At 34.9% G+C, this 22,875-nt stretch overlaps 1 protein-coding gene across 1 annotated transcript in view; it reads left to right on the top strand.

The window, feature by feature from the left end:
• LOC106872092 (glycine receptor subunit alpha-2) overlaps positions 1 to 22,875 on the top strand; it is an 817,309-nt gene that overhangs the window by 195,840 nt on the left and 598,594 nt on the right. The window contains exon 2 of the mRNA XM_052972407.2: positions 4,736 to 4,819. Within this exon, the coding sequence (XP_052828367.1) occupies positions 4,817 to 4,819 (3 nt within the window). The 5' untranslated portion in view covers positions 4,736 to 4,816. The remainder of the gene's footprint in view (positions 1 to 4,735; positions 4,820 to 22,875) is intronic.

Below are 22,875 nucleotides of genomic sequence, written 5' to 3'. Positions count from 1 at the left end.
GAGCAAAGACTCAGAAACATGTCCCTGAATGCAGGCTAGGCTGGGTGGAGGAGTTTGTCTTCCACTGCAAAGATAAGGACACAGGAAATGTGTCAAGGCCAACAGGAAGCGGTCTAGCTTCCTAGGGCTAAATAGCAGTAGTATATCCCCTTATTGGGACTGTCACGTTAAGTTGGCAGTATACAACTACTTTATATGTATATATATATATATATATATATAACGTTATATTTTGACATTATAGGCGTTTTTATGGAACAACCCTATCAATTTAGATATCTGTAGTGTATTACATAAAGATATTTCGCCACTGCCCCTGCCCCTGCCACTTGCCCTCCCCAAGCTTTCAGTCATACTTATCAGTCATCTCTTTCAGTCATCTCTTATCCTTCACTCGGCCTAGGACGCTGGGTATGTCTCGTCGACTGATTGTAATAAACATGCAAATCAAAAGTAAATAATAACAATAATAATAATGATAATAATAATAATAATAATAATAATAATAATAATAATAGTAATAATAATAACAACAACAAAAACAACAACAACAATAATGACAATCCTTTCTTTTATAGGCATAAGGCCTGACATTTTGGGAGAGGGGGAAGTCGATTCAAACGACCGCATTGCGTAAGTCGACATCGGTGGAATCTGGGCTCGGAACGTAAGGATGGACGAAATGCTGCTAGGGATTTTGCCCGGCGTGCCAACGATTCTTCACTGCCTTACTACCACAATGACTAATAATAATAATGATAAAGACTATATCACAATGGTCATGTAGAGTGCAACTGTTATACTGTAGAATATCGCGCTCAACCTTCTTGTAACATTATTAGATTATCACAACCTCTATTCATAATTTAATTTAAACTTGGCGTTACTCCTCTAACGTTGCACTGAATGTATTAGCACGGGATTAACATTGTGTCGCAATTCATTAATCATCGAAATACCATTTCGAAGCGAACAATCATGATGGTGAGGGCATATTTTTTTTTAAGTGAAAAGTACTGTCCACCTGACCTACAGTAAACATTATCTATTCAAATCAGCCAGTTAACCCAAATCGTATATTTATTCCTCTCATAAAGAAATTCACTTAGGGCCCTCCCTATCTAGCTTTGGAGAGAAATATATGGCAGCTTGGTAAGCTTTTAAATGCTTTTAAATGCATCGATTTTTCGTAGTGAGGCAGTAATGAACGATGCCACACAACTGGAGAATATTGACTTAGAGACCTCTGTCGCAGAATTCACATTGACCCTTTTTATAGAACAGTTCAAAAATGCTGCATAAGAGAGTGGCAATGAAAAGAAAATGAAATAAAGGAAAATTAAAGTAAATAACAAAAGAAGAATAAAACCAAAAATCTCCCTCAAGTAAAGGAAAGATTAAAGCTTATTGAACATACACAACGGAGATATGAAATTTACCAATTTTCTTTGCAGATGAGAGACATCAAATATATAATGTCTATATACAATGGACAAATCTATTTAATAGGAATTATTCACAGTGGGCGGTTGCCTTTCAAATGAAGAACCTTTTAAATCAAAATCCAGCTAAAATGTTCACTTTGTATCTCTCTTTCATGCTTATTCACGCGCCACCATTTCTCTTCTGTCTTTTAACACATTTTGAAAGTAACTTCCAAGTATAGCAGAGGTGATAACGAATGAAACAAAATAGTTTTGATAAGGCATACCCTTGTGGCGAGAGAAATTATAATCTTGTTATTACAAGATTATAAATTCTATGGCCATTTAAAAACTTCAGATTGACTTCAGATTGATTGAAGGTAGGAAATTAAAGTTTACAGTATCCCTGCATTTATAACCTATGTGGTTAGATGAAGCTATGCTATGTATTGAACCCTAGATATCAACATGTAGTCCGGTCGTGTGATAAGAAATATATAGAGTTGGAAGATTTTCTGTGCCTTCCTCAGTGTGTGTGTGTGTGTGTGTGTGTGTGTGTGTGTGTGTGTGTGTGTGTTTGTGTGTGTGTGTGTGTGTGTGTGTGCGTGTGTGTGTGCATGCGTGTGTATGCGTCTGAATAAGTGTATGTGCGTGCGTATGTCCGCGCGCGTGCGTGTGTGCGCGTGTATGTGTATGCAATGTGTTTGCCTAACCCTTTCCAGGTGATATTGAGTATGCTGAACAAAGGATTCCCTACACAGAATATCACATTATGTAATATGACCTGCTTGTCTTAAGATGAGCTTGGGTGTAATCTGCGGGAGATTTCGGTTATTATTACGAGTAAACTGGATATCTCCGTAGGGGCTATCAACTCAGTTTTGCTCTTATTCGGTATCATTTTGATGTCTTCTTTATTTCCGGGTTGTGCCACACATTCGTCTACTCTCTCTCTCTCTCTCTCTCTCTCGAGAGAGAGAGAGAGAGAGAGAGAGAGAGAAAGAGAGAGAGAGAGAGGGGGGGAGGGAGAGATTTTATCTAATACTTGGTAAGTACTTATCGATTCGAGAGAAAGGAATAGCAAAGTTAAACTTGATGACATTTGAACAGGAACTTATGTTTAGTCATGGAAGCAATTATTTTATTACTGAAATTATTCAATTGATTGAGCAAACAAAACCTAGAGTCGCTTTAAAAGAAAAAGAAAAATGCAGGTCGGATTTAAACTGAAAGCGACCCAAACTGAAACTACTTTTTCTGATATATTTAAGTTTAAATGCTTGGTTTGTTTGTCTAGACAAACATCCGCTATACTTCTCATAGAGTTTACATAAAAATGACAACTGTGACTATCATACATCTCCCATAATCAAGAGGAGCGTAAATGGATCAAATGACTGAGTGAATAAAATATACTCGTATAAGTCTTCGTATCGGGCGTTCGTGACACATTGGCTCGGTGGCCAATGATGTGTCATGTATTTGGACAAAAATCCTCACGTTAACTTGTTTTGTATTTTTCCGTATGTGCCATAATTCATTCCTTGAAATAGTACTAAAAATACTGAGCGTATTCTTCCGACGCATTCACATGCTACTGGTAGATAAGTTCCAGGTATCATATACAAAGGCAGAGATTTCTGTCACAATTACTTAACTTCGAAAACACAATGGGCCAACGAAGGAGCGCTTACCTGGTTGCCACACATTGCATGATGCTCGAAATAAAAAGAAAAATACAAATAAAAATGCCTGGTTCCAAAATTCATTTGACTTTTGTAAGTTGTGTGAATAGAATTTCAGGAAATTATGAACATTGAATTGCTTGGTAAGCATGAAAATATTTGTCTTTGAAAGTGGGATTGGAAAATTATTAAAGTAAGTAAATATATATAATGAGTCAGTCTCGATTTATAGAATCGAAGAAGTCATTCAGTTTATATTTATTTCAAAACTTAGGAATTAAATTGAACAAATAATACGAGTTAGAGAAAAACTAAAATAGAATTTAAAGAAAAGATATAAAACTCCATAAAACACAGATTGAAAATTACTAGTTTTATTTTAACGTTTAATTTTAGTTTGCAAAACGTCTGCATTACGTCTGGCTATACAAATGTGCATGTATACGTGTGTGTGTGTGTGTACGTGTATGTGTGCGTGTATGTGTGTGCGTATGGATGCATACATAGATACATACATCCATAAGAGGTTACATTTAATATCCATTTTATGAATAACAATAACCAATCTTTAAAAGCTCGATTGAAGTCAATATGATTAAAGTATTTCTAAAGATAGATATTGTTTCATTATGTGGTTTAGAAAGCTTTCTTTCTGTTTTCACTCAAGTAAATGATGGGTGATATTTGTGAGGCTTCAATGCTTATTGTTGACAGAGAAATGTACCAACATACATTAGCCTCCAGACTCATAAACGATGAGAATGCTTTGAGTACTGTGATATAAAACACACACACGCATACACACACACACACACATACACATACACACGTACACACACAAGCACACACTCACGTACACACACACGTACACGTACACACACACACACACGCACACACACACAGTTGTGTGTATATATTTTACTAATGTGAGACTGTGCACATTTATGTATCTCTACGTATATATGTATTACTATATGTATATATGCATGTATGTATGCATATGAATATACATACACACACATACTCACGAATACACACACACACACGAATATATATATATATATATATATCCATAAATATATACATATATATATATAAGAGTTTGTATGATTGTGTATAGGAGAATATATTAAATTCCAACTTAGTCTGGTTTTTACGTTTTACTATTTGCAATTTTTACACTTTTACAATTTTACAATTTTACAATATTAAGCAATCATCAGTTTTATGTAGTGACAGTCGTGTTCCACAGTTGTGAACTATGGAACACGATTGTCACTACATAAATCTGATGATTGCGTAACGCATGAAAGTATTAGTTTATTTCAGTATTGTAAAATTGTAAAAAAGATGCAAATAATAAAATGTGAAAATCAAACTGTTTGAGATTCATTGATTTGTATATATATATATATATATATATATATATATATATATATATATATATATATATATATATATATATAATATATATATATACGTGTGTGTGTGTGTGTGTGTGTGTTTGTGTGTGTGTGTGTGTGTGTGTGTGTGTGTGTGTGTGTGTGTGTGTGTGCCTAAATCTAACATACATACATGTATATATAGGGTAAATAGCTAACATATATATTTTTTTTGCTTTTGCAGAAATTTCTAATGTTATCTTCCCCGAACGAAACATTACTCAAGCAATAGGATTTACTGAACCAAGATTGCACTAGATTAAAAATGGTAATGTATAATACATCTAATCGGAGTAGTCTCTATTAATCTACTGTGTCAGCTTTCTTTAAACTATTTTTTTGTTGTATAAAATTATATATTTATCATATGATTTCTCTTACATTTGAATATAGAAGTTCACCTAGAAAGTTTTCTGGTGAATTCTACTCAACGTTACATAAACAGAATAGCAGCAAATTATGTCTCTGATGTAGTTTAGATTCTGAATTTACAGCATATGATTGTGACAATTTCTGCATATCTTTACTTTTTATCACCAAGATATAGAAGTTCTTGTTCTCAGTAAAAAAGAAATCAATGCTTTAGACATTCGCTGATGAACATTATAGAGTTGTTATAGGCTTCTTTTGCAAGTTTCAATACCAGGTGGAAGTAATTCTTCTGCATTTTTCCAGCATGTTTAGGGAAAACATCGTTTTACCCTAAATCTGACGGAAAAGATCTAAGTTGTATTGGCGAATGGAATTTGTCAATCAGTTTCTGACTTATGTTGTAATCGCGGCGATTAGGCTTCAAATTCCATTTGGGAAAAACCATGGAGTGCCGAAACTTTTATAAGGATACACGAAAAAGAAGAATAACCTGTGGATATACAAGAGACGTATGATAGAATCGTTTGTGAAGAGGATCACCTGAATCTCGATTTTTCCTATCCTTTCGATTTTGTATTTCTTTTGCAAGTTTCTTGGTGGGAAAACGCATATTGTTGATTGTTTTTGTTGTTCATACTACCATTAGAACCACGCACACCCGTAATGTTTCACTTTAGTTTATTGCCGTCTAGTTAAATATTCAATGCGTTGACTGTTACTCAATTAGTTTGTCAACGTCTTTTCTTCAAAATCTTTGATCTTATCACTGACTCTGTACATTTGCAGCACCTCTTCCTCTTCAGCATGTATTGCATGTGTATTGCTCGTCTCATTTTTGGTGGTAGACGCAACCTATTTCCCTTTGCTTCAAATTTGTATCGCTTCGTGATACAAATTTGTTGCATATTGTCTAAAAATATTTAGTTAACCTTTAGCACTGATTTAAATTCCTTTGAGCAAGGTAATATCACATGCAATTGCACCAACCATCACTATGTTATTGTTCAGTTCACTAGGGGATGGTTGCAATGTACATAAACGTTGATCTCTCTTATTAGAGAAGTCAACCAGGATATTCAAACTGTGCACCTAAACTTAACAACTTTGGAGCAAATGTAATATTACACTGTTGTAGGGCGCTGAGTTGGCAGAATCGTTAGCATGCCGGGCGAACCACCTTGCGATATTTCGTCTGCGTTCTGAGTTCAAATTCCACCGAGGATGAATTTGCCTTTCATCCTTTCGGGGTCGATTAAATAATTACCAGTTATGCACTGGGGTCGATGTAATCGACTTAATCCCTTTGTCAGTCTTTGTTTGTTCCCTCTGTGTTTAGCCTCCTGTGGGAAATGAAGAAATACAACACTTGATTTTGTTTCTAACAAAGTAACATTCCAATACGCGTTTGTGAGAAATTGAGAGTGGTAGAGAGAGAGAGAGAGAGAGAGTGAGAGGGAGTGAGAGAAGGAGAAAATGAGAGAGAGTGAGTGAGTAAAAGTGAAAGAGAGTGAGTATGGAAGAAAGAGAGACAAAGAGAGAAAGAGAGACAAAGAGAGAAAGAGAGACAAAGAGAGAAATTATGAGAGAGAGAGAGTGGAGGGCGCTTTTTCTTATCCTCAATTACTAGGAACCGAATGTGTCATTTTTTTCGGACATCAGTTGTCACCTGTTATTTATGGTCAACCCAACTCCAGTTGAAGATTTTAAGAAATAACAAATACTATTGAAAATAAAGAATACTATTTGGGTTTATTTATTCCGGATCCATTTTATAGGTAGCTTTTCAAAGAACTCTCTGTTATATAACCGTATGAGCGTACATAGTTTGATACGTATGTACGTATGTGTAGATGTATGCGTGTTGTATGTGTGTACGTGTGTGTATGTGTGTGTTGTGGGTGTATGTGTTGTATGTTGTGTGAGTATGTGAGTGTATGAGTATGTACATGCATGCACGTATGAGTATATGTGTAGATATATGTACGTATTGTATATGTATATGTGTGTAATAAATAAATAAATAAATAAATAAAGAGATCAAAAAATAAAAAAAGGCAAATTCGAAAATATTTTGGCAAATTAAATTTAAATGTTGAAGTGAATCTAACGGTTTTGTGTGTTTTTAAATGGCTTATAAACACCTTCCACACTGCAATTGTTTTCGTTCCAGCACACGATCTCAGATCAGGTCACTTGCTATGCAAGTACATCTCCGTAAATCTCAATTATATTTTAAGCATAAACCAGTCCTCCGCATGTGACGCACTTAGCTTTCTTTTGTTAAGTCCTTTTACAGGGCTTGTATTTCTGTATCATAACAAATTAACACATTGTGTGGAAAGTCGTTCTTCAAGGTACATATTCCTTTCTTTTTTCTATAACTGAACTTTTCTTGCTAATAGTTTGCATTCCTAAGGTACTTCCCTATATATCGCTTTCTCTTTTGCTGCTTGCGTTCTTCTTAATTGACTCTCGTTGAGTTATTTAATTTTAAAAAGATGTTTTATTAATGTGACTTTCTAAAATAAAAACCCTCAATACAGATTTTATATTTACTTATATGTTCATTTCATGTTCAATGTTCGTCCTACAGATTTACATTCCGTATATAGTTGTTCTACCGTAGTATACTTTGACATCCTTGCTTTTAGTATTCAGCTGTTCTGCCATACTTTGTATTTCAACTAACCAGAACGCTGACTTCGTCGTCTGTAAATAGAAAGTGAGAAATTCGCTATCGATTTTGATTGCCAATTCCTCTTTCAACCAGTGAAATATTCTAAGTACTCATTTTAAAGAAGCTGTGAATAACTTATATGAAATAGAATCTTTCAGTTTTACATCTATTTTCAATAGGAATTTGTTTGAGATTTGAGTAGATGAAAAATGTTATATAATGGTCGAGGTAAGACGCTATGCTATACAGTCAGCCTTGATATTGTTACAGAAGACGAGGTTTCTGATAGTTTTGGTAGAAAGACTGAGACATTACGTTTTGAGAATATTTCATTTAGTTCCTTCATGAGCATCAATATGATTCATTAGGGTAAATAGATGACCATTAGCAGAAAATCAGTCTCAAAATCTTACTTGTTCCTATGGCTATTCTCCTCCCAATTGCTTCCCACTTCTGTTTCTTATAGTTCATATGAATAACTGGTACAAAATACGTTCACAACATAGAGTAGGCCTGTGTATGAACAAAGTGTTATATGTAACGTATTTAATAAACTAAATGTTCTATATAGTGTTTTTGAAATAGTGTTTTATTGAATATTGCTGTTCAACGGAATGTTCTACTTTATATAAAGTAATCAATATTTTAATTAAGTTAACTTTCTAATTGTTTATTAGAGAGTTTTAGCGTGTTATTCCTGCTGTTTAGTCTTCAGTCCTGATGAGCAGATATGCGATGAAATTTCAACTTTAGCCAATCTGTATTATTCTATATCCAGTTGTATCTTGTCTAAAATATGCTTTGTTTCAGAGCGGAGGATGCAATTTGAGAGATGATTTGGCTGCTCTTTCTAGTATATCAAGTAACCATGTAGAGTCTGGCACATTGATTCAAAACCTAACTGTAATAAATCTTGTGAAATAAATAACACTATGACGGTATCTCCCTTTCGCCATAAAAACTGATATCAAATCAAAACTCGTCACCAAGATATCTTATAATTTATACAAAAAATGTCAAAAGAAATGAGATACACAACTCTAAGACTTGTAGTAATGATGATGATGATGACGACGACGACGACGATGATGATGATAGCGGTGTGATGGTATGACGGTGAGGGTGATAGTAATGATGGTGGCGGTTAGGTGGGTGTGAATATAATGTTCTTATGATTGATGTGGGGCAAATTTCGATAAATTATTCCTATAAATAACAGAAAATGGAATTACAGATGTGTGTATATTTGTATCTTTCATTCTTGTATTCTTTCACTTATTCCAGTCATTTGACTGCAGCCATACTGGAGCACCACCTTCAAGTGTCTTTTAATCGAAGAAATCGACCCCTGAAATAATAATAATAATAATAATAATAATAATAATAATAATAATAATAATAATAATACCCTACACGGTAAATACTGGGCTAAACTAAATGCAAAAGAAATAGACAGAGAAAAATCCCAGCAATGGTTGAGAAGCTCAGGACTCAAAGCAGAGACTGAAGGATTTTTAATTGCTGCACAAGACCAAAGCCTCCCCACCAGAAATTACCAAAAACATATAATGAAAAGAAACATAACAAGTAACTGCAGAATATGTGGCGATGGACAAGAAACAATAAATCATATTATCTCTGGCTGCCCAGTCCTGGCTAAGAAGGAATATATTCACAGACAAGACAGAGCTGGGACCTACATACATTGGAAGCTATGCCAACACTATAGAATAACAACAGAAAAAAGATGGTTTAAACACACACCAGAAAAGGTCACAGAAAACGAGAAAGTAACCATACTCTGGGATGTGCCAATACTCACAGATAGAGAAATTAAGGGCAATAGACCAGATATAGTTGTCAAAGATCATGAAGGAAAAAATACTTTCTAATTGATGTATCAATACCAGCAGATGACAATGTTTCCCTAAAAGAAATGGAGAACCTTTCAAAATACAAAGACCTGGAAATAGAGGTAACTCGAATGTGGAATCTAAAAACACAAACAATCCCTATCATAGGAGTCGCCTGAGGTATAATAAAAAAAAATATTCAGACAAATACATAACAAAAACACCAGTACTTACAAATATAACATACAGACAATTGCACTACTGGACACTGCACACATCCTACACAAAACACTTTCAATACAGTAACCATAAGAGCATCACAGCAAACCACAGCACATACCCAAGGCACAGAGAGCTGCGCTCGGTAGTGAAGTGAAAGCACGTTATAAAAATAAAACTACTGAATAATACTAATAATAATAACTAAAATTAGTAAGAAGGATGAAATCAGTGAAAAAAACTGAAGGTGTCTTTCCTCCAATCCTGGCATCTGTATGCTCTCTGTGTTATGTGGTTTAAGAAATTATTGTTGTGGAATAGCTTCAAGTTACAGAGAGGAAACAATCCTTACCCTTGTCGTAGGGTTTTGAGGTAGCCAGTATTGACCATTCCAAAGAGAATTGTTTATTGCATTCCTTAAGTTTCCAGATTAATTTACTTAGAACGGTACTATTTATTCCTATCCCTAAAGGAAGAATAATGGTTTGAAATGCTCTTGGAGACCTGCGTCGAGGAGCTACCCACATAGTACGAGACCTCTGTGTTAGACGTTACCTTACGTTGATAAACCACATTTTTGGTCCTAGCATTCGCATTATCATCATAATTCGGATGGCTGACTAGAGATGAATCTAAAAGTCTAAAATTATGGGAAGATATTATCTGTAACATATTTTTAATGTTAGAAAATCCAAATCTAACCATGGTGCTTATTCGATCAATTTCTTCTTGTCAGGCCAGTAAGTTATGGGGATGTAAGGAAACGAACAGCAGTTGTGAAGCAGTGATGAGGGAGAAACACAGAGACAAAGACATACACATATACTTACATATATACATACATATATATATACGATTGATTTCTTTCAGTTTCTGTCTACAAAATCCACTCACAAGGCTTTGTTTGGTCTGAGGCTATAGCAGAAGACACCTGGCAGGTCACCACACAGTGGTACTGAACCCAGGACCATGTTTTTTGGAACGAAGTTTCTTACCACACAGCTACACATGCACCTATGTATATGTGTGTGTGTATTTGTGTGTATGTGTGTATATATGTATGCATCTATATATGTGTATATATGTGTACATATTACATGTACATCTATATATATACATCTACACATATACATGTATACATATACATCTATATCTGTATATATACATGTATACATATACATTTATACATATACATGTATATATATATATACATCTATATATATACATGTATATCTATATACATCTGTATATATACATGTGTGCAGATGTATACATATATACATATACATGATATATTTATATATATGTATGTATGTATATGTGTATGTATGCCTCTATATATGTGAGATAATAGTTTCAGTATTAAAGTGAAAATATCTGACATTACAATAGAGAGAAGTTATTGTTTCACTTTTGACATGTAATACTGCAATAGTGGCGGAGATGTGATATTTCACTGGGCTAGCACTAGGCAAGAAGTAAAAACAATTTGGGGTTTATGACACTACATGGACCCTAGGTAAGGCATGTGTAAAATTTGAATGAAATTGGTTGTATAGTTCTTAAATTTTAGGGATTCACACAGGCAGACAAATCGACAGAAAGACAGACATACATTCTCATCTTTATATATATATATATATATATATATATAGTAGTGAGTGAACACATACCAGTCAGTTGCTAATGGAGAGTTGTTACAGCACTGTAAGGACCTTTCATGTCAAATCTGAACATGATTCGTATTTTCAGTTTTGGAGGTGAAGTGTTGTATAGAAGTATGTTAAAGTGTAAATAGTGACATTGTAAACTGCAAGCAAAAATGCTACCGAAGAATAGTCTTTCATTTGGAGAAAAATCTCATGAAGCTAGGGCAATGCAGCTACAGAGGGGGATTGAAAATGTAGAGCAGCAACAAGAAAGACACCAAAAACATAGAAAACGAACAATGCAATATAGGCAAAATGAATCAGAAGTACAATGGTCAAATAGACTTACTGATAATAGGACAATGAAAGCAACTATTCGTCAACGGGAATCATCTGTACGAAAATCATCAAAACAGCAAATGGAGAGAAATAGAGAAGCTTAAAATCGGCATGAAGAAACTGAAGTACAAACAACTCAAAGGCTATGTGAAAAGATAGCAAGAACAAAAGTTTTACGATTTAAGAACGTTGCCGATTGGACTTTGTTGCATTTAATTAAAATCTACATCAAAACTGTGCCTCAGAACTTTTAGTTCAAATTTCTTCGATGAACAAGTTTTGTTCAATCTGTAGCGCTAGAAAATGGAAAAGTGAGTTACATGGATTGTGATGTTCAAATGGAAAGATCGACTTGAAACTATTATCTGAACCACCAAAACCCTTGAGGGCACTACCCATTTGTACAACTACTGAATTTAGACATTTTCTTCAAAATACACAGAAGAACTATAATGCATTCGAAATGATATCAATTGGTGGAAATGTCATCCCTGAAAGTGGCTTTATGCCCACTTTTGAGATCCAAGGATGAAATCATATAACGATTACAAGATATGTTACATACAATAAACAGCTATATTAGACGTTTCAAATATGCTCCAGACGATGCGCCTATAGAAGGATTCAAATTAGTGATAAATGCTGACAGGAGACTAGGAGGAGGGTATTCACGTCGCTATAATGCACCTGAATGTAATGAAGTTGCTATTGAAATATCTAGGCAAAAACATGGCAAGCGTGACATAATCATTCATGGGAGAGGTAATCAATGACAGTGAATTAATGAAACGCATCGCTCTTATGACGCTCTCCAATACCCTTTAATTTATGTGAATGGGGAAGAGGGATACCATTTTAAAAAACATTCAAAATAATAAAAATGATAGTACCTGAAACACAGTTTCGTGTATGGATTTTACTCCTACCATTTTATGGTTCATCAAAGCAATTTAAATTCACTCCACCGAATGCGAAATTTATTCCATCTGTTTGCCTTTGACATGTATGCAAAATCTGAGGCGGACAGATTACCATTCATAAGATCTCATCAGAAAGAATTAAGATCTGATTCATACGTTTATTTACGTGATGGCATCAATAACTAAGCTACTGCTGAAAACATTGGGAAGTTGTGCATCCCTCCGTCCAGTTTTACTGGTAGCCCCGGATATATGTATGAAAGAACACAGGATGCCATGACATATGTTAGGAACTTTGTTAGACCGGTCCTATTTATAACTTTCGCATGTAATCCAAAGCGGAAAAAGATTCAAAATGACTTGGTTTCAGATCAACACATGTAAATAGACACGGCCTCACTGCTAGGCCCTTCCGACAAAAGGTGGTGAAAATGATGGATGTCATCACAAAAAGAAGAATCTTTGGACTGGTCAGATGTCAAATGTACACTAATCAATGGCAGAAACGTGGATTACCTCATGCACACATTCCTATTTGGTTGCATAGAAAATTTCATTCTGACCAAATTGACGAAATAATATCTACAGAGCTGCCTGATCCATCACAATATATAGCACTGTATGAAATAGTGAAGATTCAAATGGTACATTGCTTATATGGAGCTCTTAACAAAAAATCACCACGTATACAAAACAATAGATACACAAAAAATATCCAAGCAGTTTTTTAGAGACACTCAATTGGAGACGATGGTTATCCATCCTACAGAAGAAGAAAACCTGAAGATGGAGGTTTCCAAGGAAAGGTTGGACAATTTCAAATTGACAACAGACAGATTGTTTCATATTGCTCATCAAAATATTCAATGCTCGTATCAATGTTGAATTTTCCAACTTCGTGAAAACTATTAAATATGACTGCAAATATGTAAACAAAAGATCCGATGTTGCAATGTTTAGTCTACAAAGACAGGATGTGCAAGATGAAGTCAGTAAGTATCCACAAGGTAGATACATCAGCAACAATGAAGCATTGTAGGGAATGTTTAGATTTCCAATACACGAACGTCATTCATCGATTCAATAGTTTGCTATTCAACTGAAAAATGGGGAACGTGTCTATTTCATAGTTGCAACTGCTGCACAGCAATCATTGGTTCCTAATGAAACTACTCTAACAGCTTATACCAAACTCTGCAGCGATAACACATTTCAAAGGAAAATGTATTATTGCCAGTTACCATCTTACTAGACATGGGATAATAAGCAATAGAAGAGGCAAAGAAGAGGTGCTCCTCTTGAAGATCCTCTGGATATCAGATTTGATAGTGCTCTTGGAAGAGTTTGTACAATAAACCCTAATCAACATAAATGTCTTTTACCTAAGGACGCTGCTTCATACAATAAAATGCCCGACAACCTTCCACGCTCTAAGAACTGTTAATAATACTATCTGTCAAACATATCGTGAAGCTTACTTTTACCCTGGATTACTGGAAGATGACTCTCAATGGGACAAAACCTTTTCTGAGGCTTCCGTATCATATATTGGAAGTAGTTTTCGCTTCCCGTTTGCTGTTAACAAACTGTGAAATTGATGATTCAAACGGCCTATGAGTAAAGTATAAAGATAAACTGTCCGAAGATTATATGCACGAGGTGCAACAGAGATTTCCTGACATTGCTTTAGGTTACAATGATGAGACGTACAATAGTGCATTGATCAACATAGAAGACAAACTATTGGTTATTGGAGGAAAAGTACTCCAGAATTACAGACTTCCCAAAGTTACTTGTGGCAATGAAAACAGACTAACATCTGAATTGTTCAGTGAAGCAAATTACGACACTGATGATTTGATAAAATATGTGAAAGAAAATGATGAAAAGTTACTTCCAAATCAAAGAGTAGCATACGAAATAGTTGTTGACAGCATTAGGCACGAGAAGGGTGGAATATTCTTCCTAGATGCACAAGTTTGAAGTGGAAAGACATTTGTTATAAAATCTACTTTTGGCTCAAGCTACCATTGGATATATGGTGTAAGGATGTTCTTCTGTGTAATATCAGCACGATATCCAAGAATAGTTGAAATTCTCAGATGTCAATTGATACTATGGGGTGAATGTATAATGGCACATAAGAGAGCTGTTGAAGCAGTTGCTAAGGCATTGCGAAATAATCGAAATAATGATGCTCGAATAGGTTGAGGAGTGACAGTTGTTCTATCTAGTAACTTTAGACAAAGACTGTTACTCCAAAGGGAAAGAAATCTGATGGAATTCGTGCATGTTTTAAATCATCACACTTCTGCCACTGCATAAACGTAATGAAGCTTGAAACAAATATGCGACCATATCTTCATGATCATTGATCATTTTAGTAATTTGCCAAGGATTTATTAAAACTGGGAGAAGTAATATTACCTGTAGACAATGAAGGTGCAATAAATCCATCACCTATTTGCACAATGGTGAAATCAGATAAAGAACTTATAAACAAAATCTTCCAAAATTACAGTGCACAACATAAGGATCGCAAAAGGTTGAGTAAAAGGGCACCGAGAAATATAACAGTAAGCGCAATAGAAATTGATGTGCCTTCATGGAAATTGCCAATCATTTAGAGCTATTGTAACTGTTGTTGACCAATCACAAGTAGCTAATTATCCAGTTGAGATTTTAAACTCACTGGAACCACCTAGTTTACCTTCTCATACGCTTGACTTGGAACTTGGAGCACTTATAATGCTCCTAAAAAAAATTAGATCCTCCACACTTCTGCAACAAAGTAACACTCATTGTGGAAGAGCTTTGGTTCTCTCATGGACAATTGTATGTTGGATACTGACGTACTGGAAGTTCAAAAGATGTCTTCATTTATACTCCACTGAGAAAAAACTCATAATATTATCTATAAAGAAAGAAGTTTTATCATAACTTGCTCTTATGTGTTTTCTATTTCAAGTATGCGATTGTTGTTGAACTCACAAAATTTGTTATGTCAGTAATGTTAGAATCATTAATCACAATTATTATTAAGAAACAACTTGTATATCAAATTCTTTAATGAAATTTCATTATGAGCTTTAACCCGGGCAACACCGGGTTCTTCTTTTAGTATATATGTGTGCGAGTGTGTGTATGTATGTGTGTGTTTGCGTGTGTGTGTGTATTTGTACGTACAAATATACATATGTATATACATAAATACATACATGTGTGCGTGAGTGTGATTTTAATGAAGTGCCAGAGGCAATTGGCAGAAACTTCAAAGCCACTATTAAACTTTTCATTGTCGAAACAAAATTCTGCTCCCTCAATAAATGTTTGATAAAAACAAACGTTGATATATGTGAGTGAGATAAGGTGGTGAGCTGGCAGAATCGATAAAATGGTGGGCAAAATGCTTAGCGACATTTCGTCCGTCTTTATCTTCTGAGTTGCTATTGCAATATCTAGGCAAGGTCGTCTTTGACTATCATTCTTTCGGGGTCGGTAAAACAAGTACAAGGTGAGTCCTGGGGTCGATGTAATCGACTTACCGCTTATCCGAGCTTGCTGGCCTTGTGCCAAAATTCGAAACCAATATGTGTGGTTGAATGCGTGTAGTTGAACTGTTGTGTGTGTGAGCATAGAAGGAGTCTGTACAAACACAAACAATGTCAGTGTGTGAACTTTTGAAAATCTATTTTCCAAATACTAAAAGGAAAGTTTTACCATGATAGAAATGTTCGATTAATACATCAATATTTCCTACAGCATTAGGTAATTCTTTGGAAATGTGTGTGTTTAATGTCCCGATATTCAGTTTTTTCTTTTTTTGAAGGCATCATATCCTTAAACCAAAAACTAAATACATCGTTAGAAGTGTAAGCTGTAAATTTTAGTAGATTAGTTTTTGTTCAGACCCATTAACACATGCACATGCGTTTAAATGCTCACATGCACAGACACACACACAGGTACACATCCAAACACCCAGACACACACTCACATACACACACACGCACGCACACACACACACACACACACACACAATCACAGACCTTATGTCATCTCTCTCTCTCTCTCTCTATCTATCTATCTATCTATATCTTTCTTTTCCTGTTCTCTAAATTTTCTTCTCATACACGGTCCCTTTCCCTTCGTTCACACAGGTCGACATTTTTTCGTTATAACTTAGTACATGAAATATACTTTTAAATTCGTATGAAAATGTGTATATACATCCATTCCAAAATTCACAACACACACACACATACATTATCTTTTCTTCTCCATCTCTCATCCTCACATCAACACACATATAAACCAATGTAAACACACATACCACACTATGTCTATATCTCTGTCACATTCTCTCTCTTTCTCTCTCTTCCCTTTCTCTGTCTCTGTCTCTCTCTCTGTACCTCTGTTTTTGTTTCCTATACGCCACACAGAAACACACACCTGCACAAAGTTGTTCATACAACGATAATATACGTACCAACACATATAGCGTCTCTTTTCCGTTCACACATACATAGAAAAATCTTTAAAATATTCGGTAATGCACAGAAACAATATTTATATTACTATTAATGTCTCTTTATATATAAAGGCTTATTAATAAACACACACACACATACACTCACACAGGTACATATACACACACACACACACACACACACACACAGACACACGCACGCACGCACACACACACACACACATATACATACGCGCACGCGCACAGTGACACACGCGCCCACACATGCACAGAGTGAGATATATTGGCATGAATGCACACATACACCCAGCTCGTTATACACTTTCTTTTAGATTCACACTTTAAAATTTTACGGTAACACTCTATATTTATTCGGAAATTATAATATTTTTCATATATACGTTATATGAGATCATATATATTCATATGTATGTATATATATATATATATATATATATATATATATATATATATATATATATATACATACATACACATATATATATATATATGTGTGTGTATACACATGTATATATATATATATATACCGATAGATAGATAGATAGATAGATAGATAGGGAGATAAATTAATATATACACACACACATACACACACACACACACGCACGCACTCACCTTTTGTTTGTTTTTTATTCTCTGTTCACACAAATTCGTGTTGAAATTATAGGTTAACCTATTGACATTTAAATTGAAATTGCTATTACCCTATCTCTATCTGCTATCAACGTGTTAGTCCTTAGTGGATATCACAAATCAATTCTTCAAATATCTGGGAAATAGACATCATAATAATAATGATGACCATCATCATCATCATCGCGACCGTCATTGTCATTATTCAAATCATCATATTATTTTCGCCATCGCCGTCGTTGTTGTCATCATAACAATCGTCATCATCATCATCATTACCGTCACGTATCGTCATCATTACACTGATCTTACTTCTCTATCTCCTTGTCATCGTCATCATCATCTATAGCATACCAGGATCCTCCCTCTCTCCCTCCTCTCCCTCCTCTCCCTCCCCTCCCCTCCCCTCCCCTCCCCTCCCCTCCCCTCCCCTCCCCTCTCCCCCCCTCCTCCTCCTCCTCCTCCTCCTCCTCATCATCATCATCGTCACCTGTATCTTAAAGCTTGCTTCCATGGAAATGTAAGCTTCTGACGGTGAACTTGCTTCCAGACTCCTCTGCTTTCCTCTCACCCAATTACATCAGTTCCTCTCTATAATACACCGAGCTACCTAGCTGTATACAATGTGTATGATAACATTAAGTTTTCAATCTCGCCTGAGGCTTCTTCCATTTAGACTAGCGCCTAAACAAACGTAACATAATACTTCAAAGAAATATTTCATATGGAAGTATTCTTGCAATTTATCGTTTTCAGTCATAAAAACCCAATTCAAAATATTGTTAGTTTTCTTAAAATAAATACATATGCTTTATTTGTGGACTATTTAATTATACAGAAATATAGTTTCCTCTAAATATAAATCTCTCCTGTCATTGTGGTTTCGTGGCACGAAGCAAAGCAGGCCTAGCCGTCCACTCCAGAAAAGGCATAGTAAATAATCCACAAGCACTCAACTTTTTCCTTTTGCTTAAAGGTTTGGAAAGTACCAGCAGGCCTCAAGAGACACGTTCGTGTCCATAGAATATGATCAATGCTTTATTGAAGTCTCAAATGTCGTTTAAAGGACAAACAATTAAAAAATGGGGGAAAAAAACAAAAAAAACGAACGTGTGGACATACACAAGATGTATATTAATTTGACGTTCGGTGAAAGGAGAGAGTTGTTAACGTTTTGAGCATAGCTCTTCGTCGGAAAGAGAAAACTCCAAAGAGGAGGAAGGAAAAATTATCAACAATCCACGTGTTGTCACATTTTTGAAGTGACCGAAAGTGGGAGGAGAAAAAGAAAGTGGTTTCTATGACAGGAGAGTGTGAAGATGGTTCGTATGTGTGTGTGCGTGCGTACGGGTGTGTGTGTGTTAGCCTGTGAGTGCATGTGGTAACGGGTGTGGTGTGTGGTAGTAACTGTGTGTGTGTGTGGTAGTAAGTGTATGCGTGTGTGTGGTATTGATTATAATTATTTGCGAGATCTAATTGAATCGAGGTATTTTAATAAAAATGACACGAAGTTATGGCCGAAAATAGCATATCCGTGTTTCAACAGTATATATATAAATTTTGAAGAATATATTAATGAATATATTAATGCATATACAGATTTGTTCTACCATTTACATACCCATGCACATCAATATATCCATCTATATATGCAAAATCACAAAGAGGCGTACACCGGCAAGCAGTTTCACGGTACTCTTTTACTCTTTTACTTGTTTCGGTCATTTGGCTGCGGCCATGCTGGAGCACCACCTTTAGTGTAAGTTCCAGATCCAATGTACGGAAGGTTCCAGGTATGGTGTCAAATAAGTAAGAATACAAATAGGGAAGTTAGAGAGGATTATCAAAATATTACATACATGAAAGAGATATAGACTAGGACCAGTAGACATGACTTAACAAGTTTGAAGTAAATATTAAATCTTCCTATTTTATGTTTGATTCTGTAGTTTTCTAAATCCTCATAGATTATTGAGCTTCAGAATTTATACCCACGGACTTGTACCTAACATATTTTCCAAATCATATTTTTCAATAATTTCTAGATAGTATAGAATACTAATATATTTCTTTAAATATATGTGTAGCAAATTCACGCAAGCGTGTATGTGTGTGTACGTGTGTGTGTATGTTTGTATGCGTATATACGAGTGTGTGTTTGGGGGTGTGCATGCATAAGTATGTTTGTAGGGATCAGTCTGTCTGTATATAGATGAAAACGTGCATATTTATAACCGAATTTTAACTTGTTATTGAGATGTTCAAAATGTTTGGTGAAAACGGTTTTTTGGGCATGAGGTAACTAATTTATTCATCAATAGAAAAAACACATCTAAGGCAGGTGTACTGAACCACAATACATCTCTTGTTTTATATATATATATATATATATATATATATATATATATATATATATATATATATATATATATATATATATACATAGAGAGAGAGAGAGAGAGAGAGATTAGATTCAACTTAGGTTGAAAAGTCAACAAAGTTTTCTTTAGAAGCGTTGCGATGTATTGAAAGATACAGATAAGGAAATACGTTTGTTCTTCAACGCAGTATAAAGGTAATAATATAGCATGAACAGGATAAACTATCCATATTTTGAAGAAAAATCTACTGGCGGCCAGCCATGTGACTCGAAATCACATCCCTGTGATGACGCATGAAGTGCTTTACTATTAAGTTAAACTGCCCCAAAGAAACTTCTTCTGCATAAGACATCTAAGGAAGTAATTTATGGTGAGCGCAAATACATATATATATATATATATATATATATATATATATATATATATATATATATATATATATTTATATATATATATATAAAGTCAGTTTGAATCTTGTTTGCTGGCTTACAATGTTATCCAGGCAAACTGGCACATAATGGGAAGATATTATGAATTAAGTTTATCCTGAAATGTTAATACAAACGGAATAAAACAAGTACTTTTAGAAATATTTGAGGTTTTCGGGTATAAATACCAAAAACGGTGCATAATGGGAAAATATTCCGAAAATAATCGGGATCCTGAGAATGAAGAAACTCTTATCTTTCGATTAGATACAGTGACTTGACAACTACAAAATACAAAATACAAGATTTTTACAGTAAATATTTCTCTCTCCGCTTTTGTGATACACAATATTTTAAACATTTAGAAGTCTTTTATGTGAATGTGATGTCAAAAATGTAAGTTGTTTATACAGTCAGTATTTATATTTTAGCTTTCTTTAAACACAATATATTTTTATTATTTTAAAGTAAAAAACATTACAAATAAACTTTTTGGCATATTCAAAATATATTTTAAAGTAAAAATGACTTTAAAAATACGGTAAATATTTTGTAAAAGACCCGTTCGTAACCTCGGTGTGAAATAGTTTCTGTCCATAGGTTTTTCGAGTGCATTCAACGTATCTCACATCCAAAGGTTTGGCTGCTATTTTTAGCACGCCCTGCCACCATGTAATAGTTATTTCGGTTAAAGGACCCGAAATACTACATGTTACATGGTAGTAGGGCGTGCAAGAAATAGCAGCCAAATTTAGCCTTTTGCGCGTCATTTAGATGTCACATTCGTTGAAATCATGCGAAATAACGTGGAGACGAAAATACCCATGAAACAAAACTGGGTAGCTCAGAATTTCCCGATGACACAACGGGTAGTCTGGGGTATATATAAACGGGTATCAATGCATGGATATAGCTATATGTAATATATCTATCTATCTATCTATCTATCTATCTATTTATCTATCTATCTATCTATCTCTGACTGCCTGTCTCTCCTCTCTCTCTACAAATATATGTATATATGGCTTGGCGTTCGGGCGAGTATACTTGGCATTGATGTGGCAACACTTGTAATGTTGTCTAGGTGAATGCAGCTGATGAGTACTAATCAGATTTACGTTGTGAAACGTATTTGAAAAGTCTGAAACCTAGGTATTGCATCATCCTTAATCTGGGTTGTTCATTTTTGGATGTTCTTCCTAAGGTAAGACAAGTTTTTCATGTTTTGTTGCACACACGCATTTTTGCCAGTATATACGCAGTGAAGCTATACAATAGCGTCGTTTTTATATCGATTGCTATTCTCCAGCAAATATCGGTACCTTGTTGTACCATTCTTATGAATTTATATATATATATATATGTATATACATATATAATACAAATGATATGTGATCTTATACATATATACATACATATATGTACATACCTACATCTACATGTATATATAGAAGCGTATCCGGGTACAGGACGTCAAAAAACGTGGACAAAAAAGGAACGGGAACATAAACAAAGCACAAAAAAACGAACTATTTTTTTTCTTTTTTACGGACAACAGAATGAACACCTAGGAAACAGACAAGCCACATATGGAACTTTTCCTTCATCGGTTGCCTCTATTCTAAACTAGGCGTTTCAAAGATGAGGCAGAACGCACTCTTAGAATAGCTTTTCCCGCAAAGCAAATTAAATAAAATCTGCTATGCGGGGGATTCCAAAGTGGCAAACAGAAACTAATTCAGGGAAAACTAAACAGTGAAAACAGACGTTGAGGGCCTTTAAGCTGAACGAGATGAGATACTGAACGCTGTGATGTGACGAACTTGAGCAGAGAGAGAGATAGCGGATCGTGTTGCCTTTATGCTGGCCGAAGGGAGAAGGGAAGAGGTGACCACAGGTCACGTGTGATGGACGGCAAGTGGTAGAGAGAGGAAAAGGGAGGACGTTGAACATAGGTGAGCGACAAAAGACAGGGAGGAAGAGTGAGAGAGAGATATAGCAGTGAAGGGGAGAAACAAGGACAACAGAAGGAAGAACGAGAGGGGGAGATAGGTAAGAAGGAAGAATAGAAGGATAGATAGATAGATGGATGGATAGATAGATAGATAGATAGATAGATAGATAGATAGATAGACAGAAAGATAGAGAACGCGTCAGAAATATGAAGTTAACCATATATATATATATATATATATATATATATATATATATATATATATATATATATATATATATATATACATATATATTTATTTATTTATTTATTTATTTATTTATATGTTTCAGCCAAGTGGCTGCGGTCATGCTGGTGCATGAGAGAAAAAATTCAAATATATATTCATT

Source organism: Octopus bimaculoides, chromosome 13, assembly GCF_046866305.1.
Source record: "Octopus bimaculoides isolate indiv1 chromosome 13, ASM4686630v1, whole genome shotgun sequence".
Lineage (NCBI taxonomy): Eukaryota > Metazoa > Mollusca > Cephalopoda > Octopoda > Octopodidae > Octopus > Octopus bimaculoides.
The sequence above is the reverse complement of the archived record's forward strand: the minus strand, read 5'-3'. Positions and strand labels throughout refer to the sequence as shown.